Source organism: Leptopilina boulardi, unplaced genomic scaffold (genome assembly GCF_019393585.1).
Source record: "Leptopilina boulardi isolate dan_hultmark-lab unplaced genomic scaffold, ZJU_Lbou_2.1 LbouV2_172, whole genome shotgun sequence".
NCBI classification, from domain to species: Eukaryota; Metazoa; Arthropoda; class Insecta; order Hymenoptera; family Figitidae; genus Leptopilina; species Leptopilina boulardi.
Window position 1 is genome coordinate 742,138 of NW_026137721.1, and position 24,419 is coordinate 766,556.

The following is a 24,419-nucleotide window of genomic DNA, read 5'->3' on the forward strand; positions in this document are numbered from 1 at the left end:
TATTTATTAATTATAGTTTTAAAAAATTTATAAATAATTTTTAATTGTAATTAATTTGAATGAATTTCTATTTTATTTATTTGGAAAAAAAAAAAAAAAAATTTAGTATATTTTTTTTACTTCCGTGTTTAATAATTCCAAATTTTTTTTTAATTTGAGGTTAAATAATAATCCCCACCTTATTTTGATAAAAGCATTTTTCTTTGTAAACAAAAAATTGAATAATAATTTTACATAATTAATAATTAAACAAATCATGAAAATAAAATCTCATAAAAACTAAATAACCTAATTGGGGTAATCCCCGAAAATTGTTTTTAAAATAGGCGTTAATTTTTCCAGGAGCGTGTCAATTATTTTTTTATAAACGAAAAACTAAATCCATTTCTAATATTTCCGTTTTAAAAAATACATTATTTCATGAAATAATCTTACAAAGTTATTACAAAATTAAAAAAAAAAATAGTTATAAAATTTACGTATCTCCTTTTATAATTAAAAAAAAGTCAGAAACGAAATGTAATAGTGACGTCACTGAGACAATTGCTTGCATATTTAAATATTAATTTGCTTCTTCTGATGAAACGTGATCTGAGTCATAAATAATAAAATAAAACTATTGCATACGGAACTAATACATCGATCGTTTCAATTCTTTCAAGTACCGTAATAGTTGCAAAAAAAAAATAGAATTTGATCTCATTTCTCTCGAGTTTACGGAGCAGACGCCATATCAAAAAAAAAAAAAAAAAAAAAATCGTGAATGGCGCGCGTTAAGTCGGGAGAGGAGGAATCAGAACAATTCTCTTGTCGTTTGACAAGCACGAGCGCCGATTTATGAGAAACTATATATATATAAATAATACCTGTTTGTGTATATATACATATATGATGTTATGTGGGGGAGGCGAAAAAGTGTGAAAAATTGTCAGTGACTGTTCGCCGGTCGAACTGTCAAGTTGTGTCTCTTTGTTTCGTCGCGTGTTTAAAAAAAAAAAAATCTTACATTACATCTGTCAAAAGTGAAGTGTATCTTTTTTAGTGTTTTCATCACAGAAACCAAAGTCTTTACTGACAAAGGATTATAAATTCTATCAAAATGAACAATAAAAAGACTGGTGAGTTATGAAAAATTTGATATTTTTCTTTGTCGATTGGAAAAAAATGATAAAATTCTAAATTGGAGGTTAGACTATAAATATTGTTGATAAAGATTTTGCAACAATAAGGGAAAATGGGTTTTTCCAAAATGGAGGACAATATTGTGACAATGATTTCTTTAATAATTTTTTTTTATGAAAATTGTTTAATTTTTGTTTAAATGACAATAAAGAGGTCGTCATGATAAAAAATCTATATCAGTTTTTGGGTTGTATATTTTTTCTATGGGTTATGTTTCATGAATATTCACGAATGTTTTTAATATGCAACACTTTTTTTTATGTCTTTTTCTTTGGACATATGGCAAAATTATTTTTTTAGTCTGTTAAAGCGTTAACAAAGAAAATAATTATTTTCGTAATTACAAATTTATATTGTACTGAAAATAGATTTTTTTTTTGAAAAATAATTGTTAAATGAAAAATAATTTTATTTTTACTTGTTTTTTTTCTTTTTTGCAGTGAACAAATGAGTTCTTTTTACGTAATATCATTTCTCGTCTAAATAAAATTTACAAATAAAAATGAGTATTTTTATTATATATTATTTGTAATAATAATGTAATAATAAATAATTAGATTAAATAATTTATTCTGATTTTTAAATATTTTTGTTGTAGTAAAATTATTAAAAATACAATAAATTGTATTTGAAAAATATGTATAAAAGTTAGGTTTGTCAATAAAAAATTTTTAACAACCACATAAAAGAAAAGAAGAACTGTAATTACTTTTTGTTTAATATTATAGCGATTGTCTAATTCAAAGTCGTAATTATTAAAACTAAAACAATAGCAATTAGTAAAATCTACTTCCTTTATGTTTATTGATAAAAGTTAAATATTTTTAATAATAATTAATTAAAAGATATAATTTTTAATAAGATTTTAAATAAAATAATAAATTTGATAAAGTTTTGAAAATTTTATTTTTATTTTATAATTTAAAAAATTATATATTATTTATAATAAAAGAAAAAAAAATAAGAAGTAGGTTATAAAAATAAATTAATCTAATAAATAAATGATTCACAAAAAGAAACTTTGTCTTCTTTTTTTTTTGTTGATTAAAAAAATCTTCAAACAAATGCGCCACTTGCATTTGATATCATTCACTCGAGAAATTCTCAATATAAACTTAATGTATCGCATTGAAACAATGAGTCATCTCTATTTATAAACCATTATTCACGGATTTTGTCAATTTTTCACAATAATCAAAAAAATTTTTGTCTATTAAAATGTTTTTTAAAAATATATATACTTTTTGAAAACAAGTTTTTTTAATTTTTTAATCCTTATTGAAAATATATTTATGAGATGCTTTGAAGAAAGTAACAAAATTTTGAATAAAAATAAAAAAAAAAAATATTAAATTCCAAAATATGAAAAATTTCATATTAGCAAAAAAAACCTTGTTATATATATATGGTACTTGAAATAAATAGAATATTTTCTTATCTAATGGTGTCTGAAGTTTTGACCGTTCAAATGACCAAAATCATTTTTTTTGGTCTGTAATTTTTTTTTTAAAATTAATACAGCAAGGAAAAAATAAAAGTCATTAAACACTTAATAAAATTATTAGTTTATTTTTGGATAAACAGAAATCAAAATTTTATAATAAAATTTGAAATTAAAGAAGTAGTAAACAAATTTTTCGTTCATTCGTATGTTCAGAAATTCAAACACATCTTATCTATTCGATTTTTTTTTACACACCTGAAAAAATAATGAGGAAAAAGTTTTGAACGTTCAAATGAACGAAATATTTTTTTCAATCTATAAATAATTAAAATTATGATTTCAATGTAAATTAAAACAGTAAATTAAACAACTATTAAATTAAATAACTTCTTTTTAGATTTTTAAAACAATATTTTATAATAAAATTCGTACTTAAAGAATTTGCAAAAAAAAAAAAAATTTTGTTCATTTGAACGTTCAAAATTTTTGTCTCATTAAAAAATAATTTGTTGATTTAAATAGAAAATTGACTTTTCTGTTATTCATGATCATTGTGTGACAAAAAAGTATAGTAAAATGTGACCTTGATCTGTGTAATCGATATAGACTTAATGTGACACAACTATTTTCTAAAAAGTCAGGTATTATCTCATACAATGATAAAATTACAGATAAAGCTATCTTATTTCCTTATGTCATTATTATACTTTCTAATTAAAATTTTTTTTTATAATTTCAGAAGTTGCAAAATTTGATTTTAATGAATTATAAAGAAATAATAATAATATTATAAAAATAATAACAATAATATTAATTAAATTTTATTTTTTAAGAATATTTAAATTATTTAAAAAATAGAATACAGTAATATATTGTATAAAATATATATTAGTATTTAATTTATTTATTTTTTTTTTTTTTTGTCAGTAGAACATATTGTGCTGACACCAAAATGCAAAACAGCCAATTCCACAACGTTAATGATTGAACGACACGAATTAGATCCTCCATCAGAAAATGGTGATGAGAAAAATGTTCACGTCGCTGGAGGAGATCATAAAGGAATTGTCATCAATAAACAGGCCGCAAATGGTAAATCATTTTCTATAGGAAAAAAAATAATTTGGTTAGAGTCATATAAAAAAAAAATAAAATTTTCAATTGAAGTTTTTATTTTATTTTTTTTATTGTTTTAAATTTTATTTATTCAATACTTTAGGGATTGTTCCTTAAAAATCATAGAATTCATGAAAAATGTATAAAATTTTAAAAAAAGGTCTGAAAATTTTTAGTTTCTAAATTTTTCAGGTTTAAACAATTTTTTTTGAGTGTGTTAATATTTATTAAAATTGTTTTTGTTTGAAATAAAAATTCTATTTTACAGTGATGAATGGAATAGGAAATCCCGCACATCTTTGTCTTCAATTTCGTGTGTTTCTTGTGAGTGGACAAACTGGAAAACACACTCAAGAATCGAGAACATTGCAATTTTGGTTTGTAAAAACACTTCCTGATCAGGAACAGCCGCACATTGCACAAGAATTTTTTCGAGAATTAGTCAGTCCACAAGAATTTCCAAGAGGTCAGTTCAAAAAATATACAAAAATTGATATGAAAAAAAAGAATTTTCTTTTTTTTTATAATTTATTAAAAATTTGTGTTAATCTTTTTAGAAAAATTCAAATAAAATTAAATTCAAATTATTCCAATTTTGCTAAATTACCATGAAAAATTAATTGTAATTTTATTTAAATAATTTTACAAATGTTAATTAAAATTGTTTTTTTTGCAAATTTTGTTTAAATAACTTTAAAAAAAAAAAATTAATTGATTGTTTCGAATTTAGAATAAATAATTAACATTTTTTTTTAAATGCAATTAAAACTTTTTTTTTGCAAATTTAGTTTAAAGAATTTTAAAAAATTTAATTAAAAAATTTTTGCTTTATTAAAATGAAATAATTTATATTTGCAGATTACGTTGGCTTTATAAAAAAGATAATGAAACTGATGCAGCACAAATATCCAACTATTCAAAAATTAGAAGTCGAATTAAAACAACTTGCAGATCCAATAGATCTTCCAGCGCGACCACGTGAGTATTTGTTTTTTTTTTATAGAATTAAAATTTTCTTCTTTTTCTTTAAAAATCATCGAATTCATTGCATCAATTCATTTGACGTTTATATATATATATAATTTTCTCATTATTGTCGTATATCAGTGCGTCTAGAGACTCTCGGTAATAAATCTAATGATTTTGCTGCACCAGATATAGACCTCTGTAATTTTGTCATTTTCAAGAGTGTTGATAGAGAGTTTATATGGTTAAGCAACTTCATGCTCATATGTATATAAATGCCTCTTAGAAAGCTGGTTCGTCTCACTAATTAAATTAGGCCTATTGGACTAAATTGCTCGTCATTTAATCGCCAGGTTCAATGTATTCGTCTCAAGAGTGAATTAAGCAAATCGAATTGAAATTGAAGATGAGAATCTCAATCTCTTCCCTTTTAATTTATAAAGCAAAATTTTATATTATCATTAAAAGTCTTATAACAAATTTTTTTAAATTACATTGATCACAGAATATCACTTATTCAATCTTTTTTCCACATATTTAAAATTTTGTCATCTATTTCACCTCTTTTAATAATAATTTCTCACTTTTTTTAACCTTTTTTATATTTCGATTAACTGCAGATGTTATATTTCAAAAAATAATTGAGTTTTTAATGTAAAAACATTGATTTAAACTCAGGAATATTAAAAAATAATTTATTATTTTAAAACAAAATTGTTTTTTAATTTCTGAACTAATTAAATTTAAATTTAAATCAATTGTAGCATTTTATTGATTAAAGTTGTCGTCGGTATAAAACTAAATTCATTCTTATTTTAATGAGCCAAAAGTTTTTAACGTTTAAATGAACGAAATATTTTTTTCAATCTATAAATTATTGAAAATTATGTTGTCAATGTAAATTAAAACAGTAAATTAAACAACTATTAAATTAAATAACTTCTTTTTAGATTTTTAAAACAATATTTTCTAAAATAAAATTGGTGCTTAAAGAAGTTGCAAAAAAAAAAATTTGTTCATTTGAACGTTCGAAACTTTTGTCTCATTAATTTTAATCAACTATCAATTCATCTAAATTTAATTAAATTTTATTCGATTCAAATTTTGATCGATCCGAATTTTTTTTGTATAATGTAAATTTTAATTTAAATTTCAAGTAATCAAATTTTTAATTAATTACAATTTTTTTTTATCAAAATAAAATTTATTAATTAAAATTTTAATAAAATGCAAATTTAATTAAGATCGAAACCAAATTTCATTTTTTTCAAATTGATTTAATTTCAATTTCTCTAAATTTTAATTGATATAAATTTCAATTTATTTAAAATTCAAATTTACTTCAAATTTTTTTTTCAAGCATTGACGAAAAATTTTTAATTAATCAAAATTTAAATAGTTTCAAATTAGTTATTTTTCATGTTAATTCGTGTTAACTATCAGTTTTTTTTATCACCTTGTTATCACTAATTTTTGGTAAATAATTCACCTTTTCACCTATTTAAAAAAAAAGAAAAATATTTTTCGCACTTCAAAAATAATAATTAAAATTTTTGCCTAAAAATGTTTTTTTTTTTAAATTGTCGATCAAGAAACGTTACAAACATTATTGAAATTTTTATTTTTTTTTATCAAATTATAATAATTTGCATAAAAATATATTTTTTCTTCTAAATCGTTGATCATAAAAATTTCTCTAGTTAAAATTGGATTTTTTTATTTAAGTTTTACTTTGAACTAAAATAGAAAAAAAAATTTTTTTATTTTTCTTATGGATAATTAAAATTTGATATTTTGCAACTAAAATTAAAAGAAAGAGACTTCGTTTTATTTTCAATTTGTATTACAAAGAATATAAAAAGTTTGACCTTAATAATTGTTAATTCAATTCCTGCAAATGTGTGACAATGTCAATTAAGCGGTTCACTTTTCTTTACATAAGAGTTAATCAAGCCGATTGAACTTGTCCCCTTTCTCTAAAACATTCAAGATTAATGGGCGTAATTTTATATTTTTTATTTATTTATTCAATTTTTTTTAAATCAATATCGCATCATCTCATCCAACATTTTCAAGCCTCGAACTTTGCAAGCTTTTTTAAAAATTATTCTTTTCCTCTATTTTTCTCAAAAAAATTATTTACTTTTTTTCTTTTTCTATAAAATCAATTATTATTAAACAAAAAAAATTTATTACAAAAACCAATTTTTGGGAAATTTTTTACACAAAAAAAAAAAATGGTTAAAATTTATTTTAATTATATTCAATGAAAATTCTCCTAAAAGTAAAATTATCGTTAAATTATTAATTTTGTGAAATTTTAGAAAAAATTGAAAAATTCTTATTCAACATTTTTTTTTTTTTTGCAAATAATTTAAAATTATACTGTAAAAAAATTAGACCAATTACATTATAATTTTGAATTATTTAAATAAATCTTAATCATTCTTTTAAAAATTGAATTTCTAGTGTCTATTTTCTAATATATTATCGAGAACAAAATATTTTATTTACAATTACGAGCTTACAAATTTGTTAAAAAAAAATGCCCTTTAGTGCAGAAGCACTTAGTATTGTTCGAGGCTTGTTTTTCAGCTCATTTTAATAATAAATTTTTCAAATGTTTTTGATTAATTTAAAATGTCAAAAAAAAAAATTTCCTTTTTTTTGTTGAGACAAATTTTCATATAGATTTATTCGTTGTTATTCGCAGCTCGAAGTGGTCATATAATCTTCACACTTCCTCAACGTGAGAAATCAATGTGGGAATCAGGTTCGGCCAATAGTATAAAAAATTCATCATTCTTTGGCCATGTTTTGTTGTCTTTTTTTTAACTCTTTACAGGATGATTGTCATTTACTCAAAAAGAGAAAAAAAAAAACTCACACTATAGGCAATAATACAATAACATTCAATGGTCAAGGAATTTTGCATAAAACTCGTTTTTTTAACAGCTTTTATAAAATAAAAAACACATGATACGTGCACGAGTTACAGTTTTTTTTGTTTTGTTTTTCAATATTACTTCTCGTTATAGGATAAATATACATTTCAAAAAGAAAATAGATATTTTTTTGCTTTGTTAGGATCGTTCATTTCACTTTTCTTGTTTTATTTTATTAAATATTATAAGTGAAAATTTTTCAAAAAAATCTTATTATGAAAATTTGAAATAAAAATTTAATAAAAAAAGAAGAAAAATAAAAAAAAAATGATTAAAAAAAGGAGTCAAGGTAAAATTAAAAAATAGGAAAGAAAAATGAACCATCCTCTGCATCATTTTTGCTTTCGCAATTATTTTCTACAGAAATTTTCATTTTCTCAAAAACGTTGATTTTCATCATTTTTATAAACTACGTGGGGAAAATTAAAACCATCAAGGTAACATATTGCGAGATGAAAAATGTTCGATTGTTCTGATTTTTGAAATGTGATTTATATATATTATTGTTGAAACGCTATTCAAATAATTTCGATCTGTAACCATAACAACATTGATTTAACATGAATACTACTTTACAGGTGACTTACAGCTTGCATTCCTATTAATCAATAATAATGATACAATTTTTCAAACATTTTTGATGAAAAATCCACATTTCTCTCATCATCATTGTTTTTTTTTACCAAATTATTTCGTTCAGTACAAAAGGAAATTCGATTTTTTTTTACTAAATGAAAATAAGAAAAATATTTATTAATTATTTTTAATTGAAAGACAATATTAATGTTCATTAATTAGTAACTAATTGATAGATTCTTTTTTTATTCCTAAAAATCGTAATTTATTTTTTTTTACAGGAAAATGTAATTTTTTAAAAAAGATATATTTTTTTTCCGATTTATATCTTTATTACTAGTAAAAAAAATTTATTTTTCCGTTTCGTTAGTAATTTAGAAGAATATTTATTGCACAACACAAAATTTTAGACAAACAATAGAGATATGCGAATAAAAAACAAAGCACATTTATAGAGAAAAAAAAAATACAATATTAACTGTAGAAATGTTTCATGCAATGATAGTTGTTATTAATGTTTTTTTTCAAAGGCTTCATGACTTTTTTAATAATTTATATATATATATATATATCTTGTAGAATATGCATCTTAATTATTTTCAATTTTAATTCATTAGTTTAGACAATGCTATTCACTTATATTATCTTTCGGCTTGAACATATTTGAAACTAAACAAAACAAAAATGCCTTGATTTCAGGAACTTATATAATTATTTTCATTTTTTATTTTTCAACATTTTAATTTTTTTTTTTTTTCTAAAAAATGGAAATGATTATTGAAAAATGAAAATTGTTTTTCTCAACACAGAGGTATTAATTTTTGTTTTATTTTTTAATGCTTCTCAGTTTCGTCAGACGAGGCGTCTCTTCAAGTAATTGAACTCACGGTGGAAAAGGTCCTTGAGTTAATCGAATCCGCTTATCCAAATCCAGTAACCGTTGTCGATTTAGCCAAGTAAGTGCGTCTTCGTTTATTTTTAAATGTTTTATTTTTTAAACGAAATTTTGTCAATTTTTCTTTTTTTTTATTACTTATTTAATTTTCATTATCTATTTATTCATAATTTAGTAATTTTCTCAATTTTATTTTGAGGAAATAAGAAAAAACTGTAGGTAATTAATTTTTATACAAAATAATAAATTAAATATGAGATTTGAAGAAGTTTAAATTTAACCCCTTCGCTGTGTAGCAGAAATAAAGCTTCCGTGCCTCGTATGTGGTAAAAAAAATTAAAAAAAAAAAAAATTGATGTTACCATACCTAAGAATACCCATTGACAAGTTTATCGTATTGTGTCTACTTATTTTTTTCTAGATGCTACTATAGCAGTCATACACACACTGGTGGCACGATATTTTTATGCCTCTATAGAGGTCAATAACAGTGAAGGGGTTAAGGATCAAATATTAATTAAAAATATTTATTATTATTGGACTTATTTGTATTAAAAAATTAATGTCACTATTTTTTAATTGATTCTAACTTTTCTTATTGTACAAAATAGTTGTCTCAATAATGTTTTTTACACACCAAAAATATTGAACTTGAAGGAAAAAAATTTGATAGTAAACAATATTCATGTTTTTTTTCAGCACTTTAAAAATTTTTTTTTTTTTTTTTTAATTATATTTTTTTCCTTATACAGTGGCATTAATTTGTTGATGCAAATAATTCAAAAAGTAATAAATATTTTTAATTAATATTTGGTACGGTTAATTAGACCTTCTATCTCTATCTAAAATTTTAATATTTAAAATTAAAAATTTCTTTTCCAATGTCCTTAATCGTGATATTAGAATTTTTTTTAGATAGAATTCAAAATTAAGAAATAAAAATAATTGAATTTTCAAAATAATCGAGTTTCCAAATCTGAAAAATCGTAAAAAGAATTGTTTTTTTTTTTTAATTCACAATTTAAAAGCGTAAATTTCCATATTTTGTTTGAATTTTCATTTTTTAAATTATTCTACAAATGAATATTTTATTGCATAGAATACATTTTTCTAAATATTTTAAACAATTCCAATTTAAAATTTAATGTGAAACAAAATTCATTAATATTGAATTTTATAATAAAATTTGAAGTTAAAAAAAAGTAGGAAACACAATTTTTTTGTTCATTTGAACTTTCAGAACTTTAGAAACATAAAATTGCATAGTACTTTAAGATTTGTTTAATTGAATTTTTCTATTTTAGGGATCATGGTTGGGAGACATCGGCAGTGGAAGCAAAACTAAACGAGTTACAAGAAAAAGGAGTCGTAAAAGCAATGGAACATGGAGCTTTTACGAGAGTTGTTCACCAAGACACTCAAGTCAAAGTAAATTGCTTTTCTTTCTTAATTCAGTAGAATTTACATTTTTTATTTATTGTTTCTCATTTCCGTTCAGTAATGAATGAATAAATTAATTAACTAATTAATTTATTATTAATTAATTTATTTATGTATTTATTAAATAAAAATTAAATTTTTGTTACTCATTTTTCATATATTTAGTTATAAATTTACGCATTTGATTGTTGAGAAATTTTTTCTTATTTTCATATTTTTTTCTTTAAATTTCAGGTGGTCAAACAAATGCCAACAATGGCGAGTTCGAAGCAACCGACAATTGCAATAATTACGGCACAATATTGCGAAAAATTGGCAGTTGATTCGATGATTGAAAATAAAGAGACATTTGTTCGTTACACGACAGTTGGTAAGAAAATCATTTTTTAAAAATATTTTAATTTCAAATTTTTTATTTATTCTTATTTTCTTTAAATGATATTCTAATTTCTTGTACAATTAGATAAATAATAATTCTTGCTCTTTAATCCGCTAATTGAAAATCTCTGCCGCTTTTTTGTTTATCAATACAGAATACTCTTTAATTTTTTCCTCTGGCTGATATTTAAAAATCTGTTTAATAAATAAAAAAATAATTTAGAATTTTTTCCTTGGTCAATATGTTTTTTTTTTTTTCTAAAGAGCTATATTAACATTTTAAGTTTGCTAGGAACTTCTTATATGAGATTTTAATCGAGCAATGCACGTGATATTTTGCAAATAAAGCATGTAAAGATTAAAAATAATTTTTTTTATATAATCGCTTTTTAATGTTTAACAAATTTTAACAATTTATGAAGCTTTTTGAATCGAGAAAATATAATTGAGTTAAACAATAAATTATATTAATTTTATAAAATGAAAGTTGAGAAAAAAATTTCTCACTAATATTCCGAATGACATTACTAATTCCTAAATTAATAATCATTGGTAAAGTTATTAAAATTACTAAAATAAAATAATACAATTATTGGAAAAAATGTACTTTATGCGCGTGCACTGTTTGGTTGAAAATTAAAAAAAAAAGCTTATAATTTATTGGCATTACTGTATTTGCATGAAACTTTAGGTTCGATGAATTCTCCCGATGCCCCTGAGGGAACACCACGAGTAACATGCCGTTTTGGTAAAGTAGTTTGTAATATAGTTTTTATTTGTTTTTTTTATTCGTTTTTAAAAAATATTTGTGTTTTATCACGTCACAGCTTGATCATCGCTTCTGTCCGAGGATGCTGGGTTTGGGATGTTAGATTGTCATTTTTTTTTCTCTCTTTTGATTCTTGTGTGTTTTCAAAAAAAAAATTTTTTTTTGTCAGTTTTGTCTTTCAAATTTTTTTTTTTTTTGCATTTTCTCTCGTAAAATTCTATATAATATTATACTTCAAGCAATTTCAAGGCTTTATAAAAATTAATTTACAATTAATATGAAATTATTAAGAAAAGTTAAAAAAAGAATTATTTCATAGAATTTTAATTTTATTATTTTTTGCGAAAGTTAAGATTTAAATAAATTATTCATCTTTACGTGTGAAATAAAAGAAAACAATACTTGAATTACAATTTTCACTTGTTTTAGAAAAAAAATTTCTTTAAATGAAGAAATTTTTTTAAAAATATTATTTAAATATTAATATTATTAATGGTATTATATTTTTTAAAAACTTTTTATTTGTTTATTTATTTATTTATTTCCTTGAAAGTTAAGTGTAAAATAGAAACAAAAAGCCTGAAAATGTTTAGTGTTTGTTAAATTTATATCTTATTACATTGTGAAAAGTGTAATAATAATAATAATGATTTTCTTTTGTTTATTTTGTCGGAAATAAAGTGAATTGAGTATTTTTTTTATTATTTCTTAATTATTTAAAATTATTTTTTGTAAAATTTAATTTATTATTCATAAAGTTTAATCCATAAAAAATAGTTCAAAAACAAAATTGTCTTGCATTTTATTAAATTTTTTATTTTTAAACATATTTTTTCATTTCAATTTTTATTTATACTTCAAATGAATAAATTTTCTCTATTAAGTGATTTTGACTTGATTCAATTTTTCTCCAACAAAAAAATTATTTTGTGTTTTTAAATTTTTATCATTTGAACGTCTGTGTTTTTTTTCATCAACTGTGTTTTTTCATACGTCAATGAAATTCACAACATTTATTTTCAACAATTTAGAAGAAAAAATATTTTTCTATATACAAATGATTAAAATATTAATATTAATTAATAGTAAATATTTTTTTTATTTTTAATCGTTGATCATAATTGTTGTAAACTTTATCGACATTTTTTTCTTTTGGAAATAATTTCGAATTGTGAATATTCTGCAAATAAAAATCTATTCACGAGTATAATTTTGTCACATTTTCATATATAATATTAATTATACATACACGATATTTTAAATGTCACTAGTATTGAATAAAAGTTGAAAAAAAAATTTTTTTCAGCACTGAATTTAATATTTCTTTTTCACACAAGTTTCTCTGTTTTATGTATTTTTATTAAAAAAAAAAATTACTGCATTTCTTAGCATTGAATGAGACTGTTTTTTTTTTTATTTATTTTTTTATTTATAAAATAAAATGATTCACCCAAAACACCGATCGAGAATAGATAGCAGCACAATTCACTTTGTGTACAATACACGAGATTTAATTAAAGAAAAAATGTTCTTTGAGAAAATTTTAATATTTTTCATTTTTATTGAATTACAGGAGAATCAAATGTTTATACTTTGGGAAATATTGGAGCGCATAGAATTGTTTGCACAAAACTTCCAACTGTTGGTCATACCAGAGAGGCAATGACTGCTGCCGGAAATACAACAACTCGTTTATTAGGTAAAAAACAAAATTTTTTTTTAATTTTAAAATAATTTTTTTTTGTATTTTTTTATCGTTTAATTATAATTTCTTCACTTTAATAATATTTAATATCTTCTTTTATTTCTAAGAAAAATGTTTATTTATATTTTTATTTGCAGAAATTAAAAAATATAATAAAATAAATATTAAATTTTGTATTTTTTTTATGAAAGTTTACGTTTTTAAAAAATTGTTGAATTATTTATTAAAATTGAAAATATTTAAATAGAGTGAATTTAATTTCTTTGAATTTGTTATTTTTTTTTTCGCAGGAACATTTCAAAAAGTGGACTTTGTTTTTCTTGTCGGAGTTGGCGGTGGAGTTCCTCATTATACAGATTATGTGAAACACGTGAGATTAGGTGATGTCGTAATTTCTCATCCGACTCCTCTCAATAAGCAATATGTTTATGTTTATTGTGAGAGCGCAAAAATGAACGAAAATGGCAATTATCATTTTGAAACTAAAGAATATTGTCCATCGAATTTGTGTCTTCAGGAAATTGCCGCCAATTTGAAAAATCAAGTAAAAAAATTTATTAATAATTTATAATTAGTTCTTTCATTATTATGACATTTATTAAATTTTCATTGGTTTCTATCAAATTTTCATTCGATTTAAATTATATCTACAGCGTATTTAATTATTATTATTATTATATGTGACAGTCCCCGAGAGAAGGGACCTTAGCTCACCAAAACGAATTTCACAGGGCGAGCGTTTGAAGAAGAAGCAGAAACGCGGAACTCGAAGAGTGGGGCGGAACTTCTGAAAAGTCCCCCCACCACACTAACACAACGTTGTGTTTCTGTATACGTGAGCTTCGTCTACTTCGTGTATCTTCGGGTCTCACGTACGCGAAGCTCACGTACGCGAGAGTATAGTTGTGTAAGTAAAGTAGTGGGGCTGATTTCTTGAGTGCCACAATCCGCCTCGAAATGCGCTTGACATACCCATCTTCAAAATGTTATTGTGTCAAAAGCAATTATCCTAATCAGTTTTTGACTTTTGCATGTGAAAAAGCAATTCAAAATCTATCATTTACCATATAAAACTCAATATTGACCTCTGGTGAGCTAAGGTCCCTTCTCTCGGGGACTGTCACATATATTATTTTATTAAACTTTCGTTGGTTTCAATCAAATTTTCATGATTTAAATAAAAATTTTCTTGATTTGATTTTTTTTTACTGTGAATATTTTACGATTCAATTTGAATTTCATTTTGTCGTGTTAATTGAAAAAGAATACAAAATTTAATAACTGAAAAAAAAAATTTTTTTAAGACTCTTTAAAAATTGAATATAAGTACTGACAATATATAGTATAAATATACTAAAAGGCTCTCATTAGTTCCAGAATATTAACATTTCCGCAATTTATTTTTAAACAGGCCGAGAACAATTCAAATCCTCCCTGGCAAACTTATGTAGAGGAAGGATTGAAATCGCTGGGTAGTCAAACGGAACATGACTTTAAGGCACCTCCACCGGAAACTGATAAATTATACATGGCAATCGGTGACAAAGGCGTGATCGAAGTGGCACATCCCAGTGCTCCTCAAGATTCTTCAAATTTAAGGTAATGAGCATTTAAAAGAAAACAAACATTTATTTTTAAATCAGTAAAATATATTAGGAATTTAAAAAGAAAAATTTGTTGAAAATTTATTTTTGAATTAGATTTTTTTTTTAAATTTATGAGTTAAAATCTTAAGAATTATTTTAATTCAATTTTTTTTTTAAATATTTAAATCAACAATTTATGATTTAAAATTTAGAAATCTGTTAAAAATTGAAAATTTTGAAGATACTTTAAATTATTTATATTTATATTTGCCAATATTGGGCCACTTTTTTGCCAATGATAAATTTTTTACTGGGTACTATTTCAAAAATTTTTTTTCATTTTTTCGATCGTGGGCAAACAATTTTTACAATATTTTCGTAATTTTTTAAAAAAATTTTGAATTTTTTTAAATACACACACATTTTGAAAAAAAAACTTTTGAAATTGATCCTTTTTCAAGGAAATTATTTATTATTTGTCTATTGAATGAATTAATTTAATTATCATCAAATATCAAATAAACTAATCGAGATAATAAGATTAACTAACTATAGCGATTATAGTTATAAATAAAATAAACAAATATTGAAAATATTATCAAACTAAATGCCTGTAAAACGACGGCAATTTTCCGCTCATTAATTCTCAATAATTACTAGAGATAAACGTTTCAGAACGGATGGCTGTGCTCGCATTCATTTAGCGCCTGTTGCCTCCGGTCGACAAATTGCCCGGGACGATCAGTTGCGACAAAAATTTGCATCACGCTTTGGAGCTCTTGCTTTTGACGCTGAAATGGACGCAGTCGTTGAAAGTATTTTGGGCAATTGCCGCGATAGTTTTGCTGTTGTTCGCGGTATTTCTGATTATAAAGATGGATCGCGATTCAAAGAATGGCAACCGTACGCTTCACTTGCCGCAGCAAGTGTTGTTAAATCAATTATCTGCGCCATGGATCCACCAGTAAACGCTTAGATTTATTATCAAATCTAAATAATAGGTGCACAAAAAATCTCGTTTCAAAATCATTTTCATACAAAAAAAAAAAAAAAAAAAAAGTCACGTGGGAAAATAGGAAGCACTGAATCAGGAAAAGAGATTTTTCTTTAAATTATTTAATAAGAAAAAATAAGAAGAGAAAAGAGCTAAGAAAGTTTTATCTAATTCTTTCAGAAATAACTTTTTCAATTATTTGCCTCAAGTTCTGAACGTTCAAATGAACGAAAAATTCATTAACTACTTCAAATTTTATTATAAAATATCTATCTGTATTTAAAAATACATTAATTTTTTTATTTTTCGTTTCCATTGTTATTTTTTTGAAAAATTTATAGACAAAAAAAAATATTTCGTTCAGAACTTTAGATACATGCAATTTTAATTTATTTTTAGTAAAATGATTAGATTCGAGATTTTTAGCTAAAATAGCTGAAAAAAATAGGATACATTCGATGTATTGTAGAGTAAATTATTATTATTATTATTAATCGCGATGATTGGAAAAAAGATTTTGTCTGCAGATTCTCTGCAGAAAAAAGGAGAAGTGCATGTGCCATTTTAAATTAAAGCCATTGTGTAAATGTGCCGAACTGTTTAAGAAAATTGGTTCAAGTTCTTTTAATGAAACAATTAATTCGAGTTTTCATTTAATATTACAAAATTATTATTATTTGAAACTCGATTCGTTAGACTTTCGTAAAAAAAAAAAAAAAATTAGCCCGGTGTATCTAAAAGAAAAACAAGAATAGGCTTTAGAGGAAAATTTCTGATACTCTGATTATAAGAAGGAAAAAAAGTGATAATATATAAAAAGTTGTAGGTTAACCATTTAAGTTCCTGGGTTTTCAAAACTTTGGTGCAAATACTTCTATTTTTTTTTAAATCGAATTATAATTATTTGTTTTATTGAAAATCTCAGGAATTTAAAAGAATCGCGAAAAAATGTCGAAAATCAAAAATGTAAAAAGAAGACTTACATTGATATTCCTTGAATTTTGATAAAAATTAATTCAACCACTTATTATATTATTGTTATTAATTTTGAATTAATGTATATTTTTTATTTCTTTCTTATTATATAAATGAGAAGTATTTATTTTTATCTATAAAATAAGAAAAAAAAAACATTAAAAATAATTGAAGAAAAATGCAAAATAAATTTAAATTACTTGAATAATGTTTTTTACAAAATCAAGAAATGTCATTTCTAGTCTTTAGAAGAAGAAAAAGAACAGAGACTTTGTTAAAAAAAAAATTGCTTATCATAGAGTGCAAAAAAGAGTATTATTAAAAGTACATGTAATATTGTATTTTTCATCAAAATAATTACGAATTTTTTTTTTTTTTATAATTTTATTGATAAATTATTAATAGAAAAAATTCATAATTGTTGATAAAAATCGACAATTTTTTTTTTTAAATAAAAAACGAAAGCTAAAATGTGCCAATGTGTTCATAAAAAAAGAAAATAAGAAATAACGAGCAGACTCAAAAAAAAAAAAAAAAAAAAAATAGAACCATTTTATTTAAAAATTAAATGTTTTCTTAGCTTATAAGAATTTTCTCACAGTTTTCATAAATTCAAGCACACTCAAAAAGAAGTTACAAGTTTTTATAGTCTAAAGCACAGGGTAGAAAATAAAGACTAACTGATAATAATTATAAATTTCTAAATTCAGTGACTCGACGCAAGTAATGAAAAAATAAATATTGCTCTCTGGAAATTTTTTTCCTTTCAATTGAATATTTTATTATTAATACACGAAAAATATTAATTAACAAATTAATGATCAATTAATATAATATTAAAAATATTGTTTTTTAATTTTTTTTATTACATTGATTAAATTATTTTTTAATAATTTAAATGTTATAATAATTATTAATAATAATGACTAAAATTAATTTTATTAAATATTTATTATTAATAATAATAATAATATTGAAGAAACGATTTTTTTTCTCCAATTTTTGACGCGTCGAGTCTTGATTAAATCAAAATAGAAATCTCACAATATCAAACTCAAATTTGACATAACACTTGTTGTTTAAGTGCACACGAGGAAAGTCTTTGAACTACAGCAAAGCGATTATATTATAGATAGCAAAAAAAAAAAAAAAAAAAAATAGAATATAGATATATAAATAAATATATACGTATCAAATATAATATATTATAATTATAACAGATCTATTAATATTGCAATTTGCAGTTCGACTTACCTGAAGACAGATTTCTATTTATGGCCTAATCTTAAGTCTGCATTTTAAATATGTATTATTAATTTATAATTTATTTATTAATTATATTAGTTATAATTAAGAAATTTCATGAAACATAAAATGAATTCATGAAAATTAACAATAACATTGTGACAAGTCTGAAAATTTTTTTTTTAAGCAATAAAGAATTCTTACGCTCCTGAAGTAAGAAAAAGTAAAAAAAAAAAAGAAAAATTTCATAAAAGTATGACAATTTTAATTATACTTAAAAAATTTCAATTTATTAATAAAATTTTGAATAATTTTTATTCTTACTTGTGACAATGATATTGTTTACCTGATAAGCTATGATTATTTTTAAGTTTCGGAAAAAAAAAAATTATTTCCGAAAGTGCATTAAGGCCAGGTACAACTGTAAACAAACATGAAAATGTACGTAATTATTGACAAATTTGCGACAGCTTTTTTTTTAATAGAAAATAAAAATTGTTCTTTCTCCATGCGAAAATGGAAAATTCATATATATGAATATATATTTATACCGTATTCGACTAATAATATGAATAATAATAATTATAATAAAATGAAAATTACACTGAAACAACAATTTTCTCAAGGTTACGAACAAATAACCATTTTGAGTATATCTGAGGCACGGACGTTGTAAACCGAGGTGGGAGAAAGAGTGTGGGAAGGGGTAAAAGACCTAGTCTTTGTCCTCTGGTGGGGGTATAATTTCAGAATTTTACCCTTTCCAAGATGTGACCGTCCAATCGTTCAACTCTTTCTCCCACCTAGGTTCACAACGTCCGTGCCTCAGATATACTCAAATGGTTATTTTTTTCGTAACCTTGAGAAAATTGTTGTTTCAGTGTAATTTTCATTTTATTATAATTATTAATATTATTCATATTATTAGTCATATACAGTGTTAGGTTGTAGTTTTATATATAAATTTTCCATTTTCACGTAGAAAAAGAATAATTTTTATTTTCTATTAAAAAAAAGGCTGTCGCAAATTTGTCAATAATTACGTACATTTTCATGTTTGTTTACAGTTGTACCTGGCCTTAAAAATAATATCGCGCCTTTGACGCTAGTCCTAACTTTGATTATTTTTAAGTAATTGTGAAACAACTATATATTTATTATTCGTATAATTAATATATGATACAATTTGCAGAATAGGAGAGAAAATTTTGTGAATTTTTTCCATTGTTAGCTTTTTAAACACCAAGTTTATTCTATAAGAACGCCAATTTTATAAATATATATATCATTTCCGTTTTAGTATTTAGTCTTCCAATGGACCAAGCACAAAAAAATCGACTGACGAGCTTTGTCATCTTTTTTTTTTGTATTAAATATTCGAAGCTCACCAATCGAGGCACTAAAATTGAAAAAAAACTTTCACCTTATTTTTTTTTGTATTCAAATTTTTGATTGATAATTTAGTGTTGAAAAAAATTGTTTGTTCATAACATTTTTCCAAGTTGGATATATTTTTAATTTTTTCCACTTATCATTTATTGACAAATTATTATTTATTTATTAACCGATATATTCTTTTTATATTGGAGAATATATATTATTAAGACCCTTTTTCTGAATTTGTTGTCAAATACACTAGAGTCTCCGAAGAGAGGACAGAAAGAGTCTTGGACCTCTCTACGGAATTCGTCCTTGACGCCGAAAATTGTAAACACTCCAGGGCCGTATATCGTATCACAGAGATGTGTTTTTTTAACAGAATACATTCTGTTACGTATGTAAAACACTACGCGAGAAAGGTACACTAAAAACAAACGCTCCTGAGTTCACGTTCCTCTTTCTGATCCCGCCCATCTCTTCCCCCCTCACTCCTTACCGCGCCGCGTCACTACTTAGTCCTCTCTTCAGAAGTCCTCTCTTGGGAGACTCCAGTGTATAGAAAATAAAATGTTTAAGGGGTTTTAAGGATACGGTGACCGTAACATAACCTCAAACTAAAAAATTGTTTTTAACGCAAAAACTGCAGTTTTTATTATAAACAATATAGTTTATTTACCTGGACCTTCCAAAACTGTTCGAAATTATTAAAACATACCATTTTACCCTTAAATAATGGCGGTTTTAACACCAAATCTTTTTTCATTTTAGAGAAAGTTAGAGATTCAGTTTTGCTTGCAACGTTTTCAATCCACTTTAGCTCTCACTCATATAAATTATAAATTTCATTTTTATCATCAGAAAATTAATTTTACAATTTGGCATTGCTATTAAAAAAAAATAATAATTTTCAAAACATGTGATGTGCTTTGAATTAGGCTGCTTCCACAATAGCTAAATCAGATTTTTTTAGAACGGGACGATGCGCGCGCATCCAATACTAAAAATTAAAAAAAAAACATTTTAGGTTGGTTCCACAATAGGCAAAATCGTATCGTTTTGAAGACAATTTTCATGCCAAAACGATGCGCGCGCATGCTTTTTCTCTTGTCGCCAATCGTTTTGTTTTGAAAATCGTCTTCAGAACGGTACGATTTTGCTTGTTGTGGAATCAACCTTACCTGGGTGGATATAAAATATTTGATTTTCTTTAACAAAACAAATTTTTTTTTAAGAATGGGACCTATGATTATGATATGCATGAGAAACAAATTATAAGTTATGTTTACGATAGTTTTTTACCTTGATTGTTTTTTTATTATATCGATGAAATAAAGTGTCTCGATTGATGTTGTTCTTTGAAGGTGTTCAAATATAAAATGTATACCAATTTTTAATTATTGTAAGTGATAAAAATTGAAATAACAATAAAATATACATTAGAAATTCGAATAATAATATTAAAGAAAAAAAAGCTTGAATTCTCGACTTGGTAATTGAAAAATAACGACGAGAAAAATGTTTTCTAATTTTATATATTTCAATCATTCCTTCTCTTTTGACATATTATATGTATGTGATATCATAATGAAGATTACGTCAGTTTATTAGATTAGTTTTTACATTTTTTCTATATTTGTCTTTTTTTTGGGACGAGTTCATAAAACTTTGTATATGTGTCATTTAGTATCATTATTGTCAAATAAACTCTTATATTATATGTATGTGATATCATAATGAAGATTACGTCAGTTTATTAGATTAGTTTTTACATTTTTTCTATATTTGTCTTTTTTTTGGGACGAGTTCATAAAACTTTGTATATGTGTCATTTAGTATCATTATTGTCAAATAAACTCTTAATTGACGAGAGGTTATTATTCGTAATTGTTATTTATTATATCAATATTTATAACGTTCCACGAGAAAAGGTACCTAACGCGATATTTAAATGAAGGTTATGATTATATACATGTCATAGAAAATGCAATTTTCAATAGTTTTTTAAATTCATTTGCTTTCTTTTTATTTTTCCATATTTATGCTCCTTCTAAATTTTCAGAATATTTAACAATTACATTTAACAAATCTTGAATTTTTAATTTCCTTAAGGCCAGGTCCAAGTGAGGCAGCGCCATCTACATTGATACTAAAATTTTGGAAAATTTTCAACAGCCTTTTCTTGAAAACAAGATGGTAAAATACTTTTTCCTTTATGGATAATTGATTATTGGCAAGATATATACCAGCTAAAACTTTTTTTGAGTTAAAATAATAAAAAAAATTTCCATGTCGATAAATTAAATATGAGCACTTTTTTCACAAAAACTGTAACAGTACTTTCTCAGAAATTACAATCAAAAATGCAATTTCCATTTGGAAAATTAATAAACGCTAAAAAATACACCACCTAAGATTTACCAATCACGAAAAAAACAAAAAAAAAATTTTATTAAGGAAGTTCTACCCCTCCAACGTCAGTCAAATCAATGCCCATTTAAGTTTTCATTTGTATCACGTAGTACTAGCTCAACGCTTGGCAACGTTGGATTATATTTCCCCCGTTCCGTTTCGTGTCGTCTGCTATTGTTTGATTTATTTTCGTTAAATAATAATAATAATAATTTATTATTTTAAAAATCTTAATTTTTTATAAGCAAATTCAAATAATTATTCATTATTATGAATCTTTGAAGAATATACTATTATATGTATATACTACTTATATTACTTTCAAATTTCGCGCTTTTTCTATACCTAACCTACAAGACGCAACGTTGCCAAGCGTTGTGCTAAGTAATTTCTGATTGTCAAAATACGGTGTTTTTTTAGACAAAATAATTAATTGTGAGTCTCCTAAGCCAGGTCTGATCAATTTTATTAAAAGTAAGTGAACATTGGCTATTAAACTTTATGTATATAAAGTTCCAGTAATATCTTTTCGTCAGATTTTTCACAATTTGAGATTTCAGACCAAAAAATTCAATTTCCCATAAGAACCCGTGTTAAATGTGAAAAGAGAAAATTATTTATATCTTTTGTCAAAATCCACCTAGACCTCTAAAAATTTAACTACATCTTCTTTAAACCATTATCTATCAGTTTATCAAGTTTGATAATTAACTCTTCGTCATTTCTGTTTGCGAGAGAACTTCCTTAAATATTTAACATATTGATACTGCTTTACTGATTGTGGCAGCCCTTTGGTAGATTATGTATTTTAGGTGGTTAGCAACAGCGCCAATCTCCTCCTTTCGGCAAAACCGCGAAACGTCAGGTGACATATATAACCTGCCAAACGGCTGTCATAATTAGTAAAATATGTTCTGTTAAAAAACTTTTTTTTTTGTTATTTTCGTGATTGGTAAATCTTAGGTCGTGTATTTTTTAGCGTTTATTAATTTTCCAAATGGAAATTGCATTTTTGATTGTAATTTCTGAGAAAGTACTGTTACAGTTTTTGTGAAAAAAGTGCTCATATTTAATTTATCGACATGAAATTTTTTTCATTATTTTAACTCAAAAAAAGTTTTAGCTGGTATATATCTTGCCAATAACACAGCCACACAAAAAAAAGTACCCGGGCCGGGGAATGAGACCACCATTTCTTGATGTATTTTGATGCGCTGAACACGAATCTGAAGTCCGTTTATCTCCATCACGTCAGGATTTTGACATAACCTCAAAAAAAATAGCTGATTTTAAATGACAGGAGAAATTTTTTAAATAATGGCAGATTTGCTTGAATCTTGTTACTCGGGGGTTTTTGGGGTCGCTGATTACGAATTTAACGTCAGATTTATAAAATTCAAAATGGCGGATCCAATATGGCGGACGAATTTTTAAAAAGTAGTTGGATTTTTACGAAAATTGGTATCTAGGGGTTTTGGGAGTCGCTGATTACAAATTTATCGTCAGATTATTCAAATTCAAAATGGCGGATCCAATATGGCGGACGAGTTTTAAAAAATAGTTGAAATTTTTATGTAACTTGGCCGATACTGGGGTTCCGAGTCCCTGCATCGTAATACGTTTGCTATGTGTGTCTGCCATGACGGCATCAAAGTCATTATCCAGGGACTTAGCCGGATAGCGGACAAACTCCGTTGCCCACCGTCACCGCGTGGAGGTGCCCTGGATGCAGACACATGTAGAAACATAAAGATATTTGACCACCGTACTATATCTGCCATTTTACATTTGAATAATCTGACGTTAAATTCGTAATCAGCGACTCCAAAAAAACCCCATGATACCAATTTTTGTAAAAATCCAACTACTTTTTAAAAATTTGTCCGCCATATTGGATCCGCCATTTTGAATTTGAATAATCTGACGATAAAATCAGCGACTCCCAAAACCCCTAGATACCAATTTTCGTAAAAATCCAACTACTTTTTAAAAATTCGTCCGCCATATTGGATCCGCCATTTTGAATTTTATAAATCTGACGTTAAATTCGTAATTAGCGACCCCAAAAACCCCCGAGTAACAAGATTCAAGCAAATCTGCCATTATTTAAAAAATTTCTCCTGTCATTTAAAATCAGCTATGTTTTTTAAGGTTATGTCAAAATCCTGACGTGATGGAGATAAACAGACTTCAGATTCGTGTTCAGCGCATCAAAATACATCAATAAAAGGTGGTCTCATTCCCCGGCCCGGGTACTTTTTTTTTTGTGTGGCTGTGTAATCAATTATCCATAAAGGAAGAAGTATTTTACCATCTTGTTTTCAAGAAAAGGCTGTTGAAAATTTTCCAAAATTTTAGTATCAATGTAGATGGCGCTGCCTCACTTGGACCTGGCCTTAAATATCCCCTCACAA

At 24.5% G+C, this 24,419-nt stretch overlaps 1 protein-coding gene across 3 annotated transcripts; it reads left to right on the forward strand.

The window, feature by feature from the left end:
• Positions 1-618: 618 nt before the first annotated feature.
• On the forward strand, positions 619-18,134 carry LOC127277609 (uncharacterized). Of its 3 annotated transcripts, none has more exons than XM_051298880.1 (12): positions 619-1,118; positions 3,554-3,718; positions 4,011-4,208; positions 4,601-4,720; positions 9,077-9,185; positions 10,429-10,552; positions 10,799-10,934; positions 11,634-11,690; positions 13,285-13,410; positions 13,707-13,960; positions 14,828-15,015; positions 15,678-18,134. In XM_051298880.1, exons 1-12 carry the CDS (start codon positions 1,100-1,102, stop codon positions 15,976-15,978), a joined length of 1,797 nt encoding a protein of 598 aa, XP_051154837.1. In that variant the 5' UTR covers positions 619-1,099; the 3' UTR covers positions 15,979-18,134. The 3 variants fall into 3 exon arrangements, with proteins under 3 accessions (XP_051154837.1, XP_051154838.1, XP_051154840.1); XM_051298881.1 differs by having other exon boundaries at positions 3,557-3,718; XM_051298883.1 differs by lacking the exon at positions 11,634-11,690.
• Positions 18,135-24,419: the final 6,285 nt, after the last annotated feature.

Coding starts and splice junctions, on each gene's coding strand:
- LOC127277609 (XM_051298880.1), top strand. Junction 4,209..4,600: donor TCCACAAGAATTTCCAAGAG/GTCAGTTCAAAA, acceptor TTATATTTGCAG/ATTACGTTGGCTTTATAAAA. Junction 11,691..13,284: donor ACGAGTAACATGCCGTTTTG/GTAAAGTAGTTT, acceptor ATTGAATTACAG/GAGAATCAAATGTTTATACT.